Below are 10,788 nucleotides of genomic sequence, written 5' to 3' on the forward strand. Positions count from 1 at the left end.
CAATCACAAGATGTCACTCTCAGCGTCCATCTTAAACACACTCCTCAAGAATCCAAACAATCACAAGATGTCACTCTCAGCGTCCATCTTAAACACACTGCTCAAGAATCTAAATATTTGCAAGATGTCACTCTCAGCGTCCATCTTAAACACACTCCACAAGAATCCAAACAATCACAAGATGTCACTCTCAGCGTCCATCTTAAACACACTTCTCAAGAATCTAAATAATTGCAAGATGTCACTCTAAGCGTCCATCTTAAACACACTCCACAAGAATCCAAACAATCACAAGATGTCACTCTCAGCGTCCATCTTAAACACACTTAACAAAAATTCAAACAGTTGCAAGATGCCACTCTCAGCATCCGTCTTTAATACACTCCTCAAGAATCCGAACAGTTGCAAGTAGTCACTCTCAGCATCCATCTTAAACACACTTAACAAAAATTCAAACAGTTGCAAGTAGTCATTCTAAGCATTCATCTTTAACACACTCCTCAAGAATCCAAACAATTGCAAGATGTCACTCTCAGCGTCCATCTTAAACACACTTCTCAAGAATCCAAACAATCACAAGATGTCACTCTAAGCGTCCATCTTAAACACACTCCTCAAGAATCCAAATAATTGCAAGATGCCACTCTCAGCGTCCATCTTAAACACACTTCACAAGTATCTAAACAATTACAAGATGTCACTCTAAGCGTCCATCTTGGTACGGAACACTCTCCTCAAGAATCCAGACACACGTGACAGGAAGACTCGGACTGGGGACTGGGTGGGGGTGTCGTCATCATCAAGGTTGATGTCAACGAAGTGGGGGACATCACGGAGGGCGGGGGTAGAGAGTGTGGCAGGGAGAGAGGTGGGAGAGGTGGGAGAAGTGGGCAGCTCAGACAGGGGTTCAAGGATGGTCATGTATCTCCCAGTAGGACGCTGACAGGGAGGGACAGAAGGATAAGTAGAAAGTGACAGATGGTGAAAGTAGAGAAAAAGGGCATAGAGTCATATTCACCATGTAAGGAAAATGTGATTTAGATATGGGATATATACTCCAAAATAACATTGTGAATAGTGTTCAAATGAATAGCAATATGTTGGTGTGGCTTTATGCTAGTAACTGATACAATGGATAGGTCCATACACAAAATAAAAGACACACACAAATTCAGTTTTACAATATGAAGTACTGGTAACTGATTCCCTAGGACACCCACTTGGCGAGGAGGGGCCCAGATGTCAAAGTTCAGAGGGAACCTGATCACAAGGTCAAGAGCTGTGGAAAAGAAGGAATGAAAGTCTGTTATATCTATAATCAAACAACAAACAGAACCTGACTGTATCAAAGCGTCAACAACAAATGACTTCGTTAAAACCTAAATGGTCATTAGTGAACAAGGAAATTGAAACAAGTAATAATTTACTATGACACATTACGTCCAACATGTTTATTAAACTGTCACTGAAGTTTCCCCAGCATGATATATACCAAAGTTTATTTCAGATATATAGTTACACATTTAACTTATTTTCGTTTTGACAAGCATATTCAGTGTAAATCTGACCTTTATTAATTGTTATATCAATGAATCATTGCATAAAAAAGGTTTCTTTGGTTGATGCTAGGTTTAGCTAACCTTTGTCCATCAATAAGCTCATGATCGCACATGATACAATGAGGTGTCATTACACTCCTGTTACTTATTAACAGCTGTCACAGAAACATTTAACTACACCATCTACATATATACGTTTGGCACAAGCGGGTCTAAATCAGTAACCTGGTATGTTTTCATTGTTTGAAGTCTATTTTTTCTGTATATTCTAGTGTCTACCATAAGTGTAATGTTTACATTATCTGAGTTGTGATGTAAATAATGTAGTATAATGGTACTAACCATATAACTATATCAGAAGTTGTCATGGTAATGTATTTATGTTTAGCGATGTATGCGCATGCGTGTGTTCACATTAAGTATTTGTGAATATGTAGTAAATATGTAGTAATGACATTTGATTTACCATGTTTCAGACTATTTCATCTTTATTACGTATATGTAATTATGTAATAAAATATCCATATCCTCATACCCCAGTGGCTTAGTGGTTTTATCCGCATCCTACTACAGTTGCACAAACATTTTACAGCGACTCCTTCGGTTGTTTGCTTAACACAGATTTGTAACTTTCACGGACTGTTCAGTAGGTTAAACCTAGTTATGGAAGCACTCGTACAATCCCTATGCTACTGACACCACTTTCTGTTGCCGAACTTTTGGTAGAAAGTGGACAGAGGGAACATTCTGATTCGTAAGATCTTACACATTGTAGCTGGTAGCAACTTCACAACCTGGCTCAAGAAGAATGAGAACCTGTCATCATCAAACTACACATTCTGTAGACAATTTCTGATCTATACTGTGGCAACAAGAACTGGTGTATGGATCGGTTGGAAGTCGGTTAGTTTGAACTGTATCTTAGTTTATTTGGATTCAGTAATGTGGATTGTGAATAAATTCCAGTTATGCTGAAGACAATTTAGAAGAAAGAGAGTATGGGGGGCTCGTAAAGTGCAGTTTACCCGAAAGAAACAAAACTGATAGGGTTGGGGAGGGAGAGCGATAACTTACATGCATACCCACAAGAAAGAACGTAAACTACTTATTCGTTGTATATTTGTGTGAAACGGGTGATGCATTCTTCTTGTTTGTAGTGAAAGGTTAAAAGGCCATAAGTAACCAAAAACAACTACACTGGTCAATCTTCCATAGCAGTCGGCAGGCTCTTTTGGAACTTCAGTGGAAGTTTCTTCGTTTCCCCACTCAGCTTGAAAAATGTAAATAAGTCACAAAAGAAAGCAAAAATGGCAACAGTTAACTATTATAGAAATAAAGAAATACGTTGCGTGTAGGAGTTCATGATGACAATATCTGGTGATGTGCAGATCGTGATGCAAATGTCAACAGAAATTCAGCAATATCACAGAGGTAAGATAGCGTCAAAATGGCGGTATCAGAAGTGAAACTGTCGTCATAGCGACGTCATAAATCTCGCGAGATCGTCATAGACGTCACGAGACGTTGGCAGTAACTGGCTTCATCACAGCCTGGTTCGCTGACTGTTGAAACGTTGCACCCAGGCAGGCTTCATCAGTACATTGCGTAAAATTAACAAACTCACTCACTTAAAATGTGACAGAAAGAACCACTCAAACAAGTGCACGATAACGCACAAACTATAGGATTCACACATTGTACCGACGGGGGAATCGAAACCGGTCTGACGTACGAACGCTTTAACAACTACGACCACCTTTACAAGTAATGAACTATTGTCAGCAATATTCCAGTTATATGGCAGCGGTCTGTGTATAATCGAGCCTAGACCAGCCAATCCAGTGATCTACATCTTGGGCATCGATCTACACAGTTGGAATACGATGACATGTAACAACCAAGTCAGTGACCCAGACCTGTGAAGATACTGGTAAGAAGTGATCACTGGATTGTCCGGTCCAGATCGCCGGCATACACCTAGAATATTGCCGAGGGCGGCGATAAACAACAAACAAACACGAATTCTATTCAGTCAACTACATTACTGTTTCGTGAACGTTTCCTTCAATTTTAACGTTGCCTGTGTTGATGAACATTTTGTATTGTCATTGTTATAAGCCTTCGCCATTCCGAATAACAGTACAGACTGTGCAGCACCACATTATATGGACACCGGCTTGCGTTAATACGTAGGCCGCAGTGAATGTTACATACATGAATCACCTCTTTGGAATTTATTGGTGTGACGGTGTGAGAGCAGCTATTTTGTATAATCTGGGGAGTGACTGCCTCAATGTACTCATATCACGTCCTGTATTTGCCCTTAACGTTTTCTCCGACAAGCTCCGGGCCCTAAGGACGCAGAACGATAAAATGTTGTAGCCCTGATCAGACGCTATATTTTAGCTACAGTATAAGTAATTCCTAACAAACAAATGAGACAAGTAAGATAAAGAGTGTAATTTAACCCTAGTGACTGACAAAATCAACATTGATGCCAAGATCCACGTTTTCGGAAACGTTTGTGATCTAAATTGCTTCCTCCTGGACAACAGCTACTGATCGAGATACAATTAGAAATTACTGGAGGATATTTTTTAAAATAATAATAATGTTAGTTATGGGAGATGTAAAAAGCTGTCGAGCATACGGACCTGTCGAGCATACGGACCTGCAGAAAACAAAAGCTGTGGGTCCGAGTGGTTTTCAGTCGGCTTCGAGCCTGAGGACCGACGTTAATTTTAAACCTACTGATGGTTGAGTGAGTGAGTGAATGTGTCTCTTTTGGTGTGTTTCTTAACGCCAGCGGTCTGTGAAGAAAAATGTTTGGACCCGTTCAATGTCTGGAGAGTTGTGTCCCTTGTCATGGCCATGGGAGGGAAACAACAAGTAGTTAATTACAGCATACACGAGTCTTCACCCAACACTGATGATCACATGTAATCGTTATGTCACTTTCACACAGACATTGTGGTCCTAAAATCCTCACTGAGCTGGGGAGGATCAAATCTGGGAATACTCAGCGTTTCTAGGAAGGTTTCATGAAGTGAATGCCGTGTCTTCTCACACAAGAGTGACAGTACCATACCCGTATGTGCCAATGACTGCAGGTTTTCCTCCCAGAAGGATGCTGACAAACCGACACACAGACAAAAGGGGGTTCGACCACATTCACTCACTCACACAAGCAGTTGTCCAAACATACTTAGCTATACAGAAACACATCAGTTCCGTTTCGACACATTTTATTACATTTCAGCGATGCATGTTCATGACAGGCGCGATACACATTGACTGGAGATGTAGAAGTTAGCTTTGACGATGTATGATACCGGTAAATGTCTCTGGTGAGTGGAGGGCTACCTATTTTCCACCTATGGACTGAGAAGATAAAAACAAACAATAAATCTTTCTGTCAAAGCAAAGTCACATGCATGTTTCCGACTATATCATGAGTGACTATGATTTCTTTTTTCTTTTGTCCCCGCGGTGAGTGAGTGAGGTTTGTTTAACGTCGCACTCAGCAACATTCCAGCTACTTGGCGGGGATCTGTAAATAAGCGAGTCTGGACCAGACAATCCAGTGATCTGCACAATTAGGATGGATAACAAGTCCTCGAGCTTGACCATCCGATCCCGTTAGGCGCCTCTTACCACAAGCATGGGCTCCTGAAGATCAGTTCTAACCCGTATCTTCAGGGATCCTTTGACTCAGGGCACCAGTTTCATCCTATGAAAATACAAATATTGACATGCGACTACCTCAGAAAAACAGAATAGTGCAGAAATAAAACTTTGGAACCCAAGTGACAAAATCTAAAAACTAGTTGGGTAGACTTCACCTGCCACACGCCACCCTGCTCTGACGTCATGGCCAGGTGAGGCATTGGTGAGGCAGGTTTGTTTTCACTTTCATCACTGCAAAATATTTCCTCATAACGTTCGAGGGTCACACTGACAACCCCAGTAGAAGGTGTTGGGTGAAGGTGAAGGTGCCCATATTTCTCAATGTGACAATGCTGCAACATATGTAACTATACTCACACACATTCAACTTTGTTGTTTTACGCCGCACTCAGAATATACAGCTGTATGGTATCGATCTGTAAGTAAGCGCGTCTGGATCAGACAATCGGCTTATTAGGGAACCGATAACATGTGCCAACTAAGTCAGCGAGTCTGACCATCCGATCCCGTTAGTCACTTATTACAACAATAATGACCAAATAATAGTTCGAATCTTGCATTCATACTGCCTCAATTGTTGTGCACCTAAGTGGTGCTCTAACTTTTCATGTAACATGAAAAGGAGGCTCCCAAATCATGTTTGCCAAATTCTGTATGCATTTCATCAAATTCTATTTCATCAGTACATCAACAGAACTCATCTGGAATTCAGATACACAACAAAAGAATAGACAAATCAGCTAGAAAGTAAATGCAATATTTAATAGTTATAACTGATAAGTGCAGAATAAATATATATTTAAAGAATCTCAAATCTTGTCCCCCCACAAAAAAGAGCTAGGAAATATAGACTTTTATCTATGAATAATTCAAAACCACTAAAGGTACAAAATATCCGAACAATGTGGAAAGTCACCAAACATATATCTATGATTCAATGCTATTAATTATTATATCACATCGCTTACAACGTGGCAAAATGTCACTCTCAGCATCCATCTTAAACACACTCCTCAAGAATCCGAACAGTTGCAAGTAATCACCTTCAGCATCCATCTTAAACACACTCCTCAAGAATCCAAGTAATTGCAAGATGTCACTCTCAGCATCCATCTCAAACACACTCCACAAGAATCGAAATAATTGCAAGATGCCACTCTAGGCATCCATCTTGACACTGAACACTCTCCCCAAGAATCCAGACACACGTGACAGGAAGACTCGAACTGGGGACTGGGTCGGGGTGTCGTCATCATCAAGGTTGATGTCAACGAAGTGAGGGGCGTCAGGGAGGACGGGGGTGAAGAGAGGGGCGGGGAGAGAGGTGGAAGAGGTGGGCAGCTCAGACAGGGGTTCAGGGATGGTCATGTATCTCGCAGTAGGACGCTGACAGGGAGGGAAAGAAGGACAAGTAGAGAGTGACAGATGGTGAACGTAGAGAAAAAAGGAAGATGTTACAAATGGATTGATAGAGTATTACTCATATTATGAAAGCAATGTGATTTACGTGTCTATACAGCACACACACATTGAGAATAGCGTCTAAATCAACAGTGTTAGTAAACGATACATAACATACAATAACTTTATGAAATAACTGATTCCCTAAGACACCCACTTGGCGAGGAGGGGCCCATATGTGAAAGTTCAAAGGGAACTTGATCACGAGGTCAAAGGCTGTGGGAAACGAACGACTGAGAGTCTGAGAAATAACCAAACATCAAACAGAACCTGACCGTATCAAACCTTCAACATCAAATTATCGTCATTCAATTCTAACTGATCATTTGTGAGCATCAAAATGACTAACGCCCAATATGTAGTTAATTCTTCATCTGGTTTTAACAAAATTTATTTTCCTCTGATAACATATATGTATATTTTGACATAGGACAGGGTTTATGGGGATTGGCAAAGAGGCAAAATTGAGTATGTTAATGCCTTTCCCCACATAACATAGAACACACACACACACTGAGATGTCACATGTTAACTAAGGAAAACAAAACACCTCCGCACTGTTGATGATGGGTACCAAGTCATGTTTCGTGGACTTAAACTGACAATAATGGTACAGTCTTTAAGGAGTTGTTAAATATCATTGTAAGATTTTATATTTTTAGTGAATCAATTTGTTTCTTGAAAATAACTGTGGACTGATATTGCTAGATTATTACATTCAATGTAATTAAATCAGCTACGCTGTTCAAAAACATTTTGATATCAAATCCTCTGATGTAGAAATATTTGTTTCATCTCCAATGCTTAAAACTAAAAAGTAACGTAATGGACCTTCTGTGGAATGGCCACATGGGTATTTGGCTAAATGCCTATTGACAAAGTGAGAGTTCAAATTGCTACAACCAAGACAGAGTGTGCATAGTATTATCTGACAATGGTAAGATCTGAAATTCACATACTTTTTGAGATTTTTGGACTCATTTTGGTATACTACTAAAATTTGCATACATAAACTTATTTGGCTTATGTATAAAATTGTGCAGTTTATTTACAGTGTTCCCAGAAATTATTGAGAAAATCTTTGTTTTTTTTCTAATGATGCTAAGATTGGAAAAAGGGCTTTCACTATGCGCTAAGCATACTAAATAAGGGAGACAACTCTTGAAGGCTTAGAAGGCAGCTCATTACGTCAAGAGTTATCTCCCTTGTCTGAGCAGACGGCTTCCTGTGTTGACATGGCAGAATTTACAGCAAGAGAGAAAAGAAAGCTCATTCTAGATGATTTTGAAAGGGGTGAGGCTGATGCTATAGTGTTAGCTTGTAGACATGGTATTCCTCTGTCTACAGTATACAGAACTTTGAAGAATATTCAAACAGGAACCGGGATAGAGCACAACGCAGGGGCAGGTCGGCCTAGGAAATTCAGTGTTGTGGATCGCCGAAGACTTGGGCAGATTGTGAGTAGGGGCAAATTGAAAAGTGTTGAGAACATCAGAAATGAAATGATTAGCAGAGGAAGTCCTCAGGTATGCAATGAAACAGTAGGAATTACAGAGACTTAATTGGGTGAAAAAACGTGGAATTCCCTCGCCGTTGATGAAAGATGCACAAAAGGAAAAACGTTTAAACTGGTGTCGGGCTCATGAAAATCAAGATTGAGATAATGTTTTCTTTTCGGATGAAAGTTCTGTTTGGCTTTTCCCTAATTGTGTGAAAATTTGGACCAAAGATACTGTCAAACCTATCTACCAGCGACCAAAACATAGCCCGAAGTTTCACATGTGGGGTGGCATATCGACTCGCGGAGTGACGCCATTGTGTGTTTTCACGGGAAACTTGACAAAAGAAAGATACGTTGACATTCTAAATGGTCACCTTCTTCCGACAGCACAAACATTGTATGAAGATGATTGGATTTTCCAGCATAATAATGACCCAAAACACACTGCGCGCTACACAAAACGGTGGTTGTCGGGCGAAAATGTTCAAGTTTTAGATTGGCCCAGTTACAGCCCAGACCTAAACCCAATTGAGAATGTGTGGGGAGTCATGAAGGACAGAATAAACCAAAAGGCACTGAGAAATATTGAAGATATGAAGGCCGAGGTGGTCCAATATTGGGATACCCTGTCACACGATTACCTACAAACTTTGATGGGTAGTGTGCCTAGGCGTATTCAGGCATGCATTGCTGAGCGAGGAGGTCTAACAAAGTACTAAAACAAGACTGAGACTGTAAAAGGATGATGTTTTAACATGTTTATGTAAGTAAAACGCCAGAAGTTAATAAACGTGATGAGTTACATGACGCAACATGATTCTCAATAATTTCTGGGAATACTATAATTCCATTTTAACAAACTATGTAAAACTATACAAAAAGGCACGTTTGATTGATGTCAAGATAAGATTACCCCAAATTTTAAATGAGTTCATGGCGAGGGGATGTGTACTGACTGGGTATAGAGTACTAGTATGTGTACCTGAAGTGGTGCTGTCATTGTGCAAAACCAAGTCATGTCCACATAACTGCACGGGCTATTTTCGTACAACATTATAAACAGTTACAGGAAACTGGCCACAGGTATACAGATTTGCACTGGGACACCCATGTTAATATCATTATCATATAACTTTTGGGACTGCACTTTTTTGCAAAAAGATTTTTTTTTGTTATTCTTTTCATCTTATTGTTTCTCCGTAACTTACCAGGAACCTATTTTGAATATCGCACTGATTGCCTCTTACTCCCTGGATGCCATAGGGACATATATGTCCTTCCTCTACATCCCTATACTTTGAAGTCCAATAAAATTCTAAATATATCATGCACATGAATATACTTCACAGTTTGCAATTCTGTGGAAAATTCCCTGTTTCTTGATACCATCCACTATTATCTCAGACTATGCTAATGTGCTTAAAATCGCCTTTCAAAATAGGCTTCTTCGTAAATGTCGTCAATTTTCAAACTGTACAAAATCGAGATTCACAGCCCTATGTGCAGTATGTTTTGAAATGTGAAAATCGGATAATTACTGAGAGTAATGAATTTAAAAAATAACATATTAATGATCACTGATGCCAGGTTTTCATGTAACCAGTAATGATTATTCTGAAACGTCGCCGATGAACACAAAATCGATTGGGCTGTTTTCGAAAATAAAGTTACACGAACGCCGAAGTGCGCTTTCCGCCATATTGGTTAGTGTTTACAAAATCAAGTTTCGAGAAGGCTTGTATTGGGACGCCTATACCATCACGTATATTTCATAGTCAGCTGCGACAAATGCATCATTCTACCATGACTCATACTGGAGTCTGACTGTTTGTTCAGAAAAATCAGACGGCATCAATTCTGGATTGATGGCGCCTAAATATCACAACGAAGGCTGTGCTCGAAAGCCAGCCCTCGTTTGAAATGTAAACAAAAAACAATCCCAATTATACACTGCGTAGCATTTTCAGAAATTTTCAAACGTCCAGACGTCTAATCATTGCTTACAATCGCTCAATACGCTTAGTATATTCAGGGGAATAGTAGCGTAGCAAGAAATAGCAAATTAAAAATAGATACGATGAAATCGTTTGGTAATTCATAATTCCATAAGTCCACAGCATGACCTGTTCAGTAAGAGTAAGAAAACGTACAGTTTATACTGCGATTTCAAACAGGAACCTGAACAGTGAACAACAGTACAAAAGTATCAATGCATATTTACTGACCTCTACTTTCCCTGGATTTAGCTACTTGCACGTGCAAATCACTGACATTAAGTGACAGGTGGATTTTCATACTGACCATTTGAATAAATCTATGTTATTTGTAACAGAATGTATCGGACGTTAAAGAACGCAATACTGGCATTTCAGAGGGGATATACGTTTTCCATACTGTTAGAAAATAGTGTTACCAATAGCTTTTCCCTTCATTAATGACGCAGAGTATACACATGCGTATCTACATGAGTATTTAGCATGTTTTAAACACAGTGAATTACATGTAAATAGAACCATTCATTTTGGTTGACTGTAAGTTACAAACACTGGACTTGTGCATAAGGTGCTATCAGTGAGTGAG

General features: G+C 39.7%; 1 protein-coding gene across 1 annotated transcript; it reads right to left on the reverse strand.

Annotated features, from left to right (window-relative positions):
• Nucleotides 1-702: 702 nt before the first annotated feature.
• On the reverse strand, nucleotides 703-2,922 carry LOC137282378 (uncharacterized). The gene is made up of 3 exons (XM_067814125.1): nucleotides 2,904-2,922; nucleotides 1,221-1,279; nucleotides 703-939 (listed from the first exon to the last, which is right to left on the reverse strand). The coding sequence occupies exons 1-3, from the start codon at nucleotides 2,920-2,922 to the stop codon at nucleotides 703-705; spliced, it is 315 nt and encodes a 104-aa protein (XP_067670226.1).
• Between the last annotated feature and the right edge of the window lie 7,866 nt (nucleotides 2,923-10,788).

The sequence above is a fragment of the Haliotis asinina genome, chromosome 1, assembly GCF_037392515.1.
Source record: "Haliotis asinina isolate JCU_RB_2024 chromosome 1, JCU_Hal_asi_v2, whole genome shotgun sequence".
Taxonomy (NCBI): Eukaryota; Metazoa; Mollusca; class Gastropoda; order Lepetellida; family Haliotidae; genus Haliotis; species Haliotis asinina.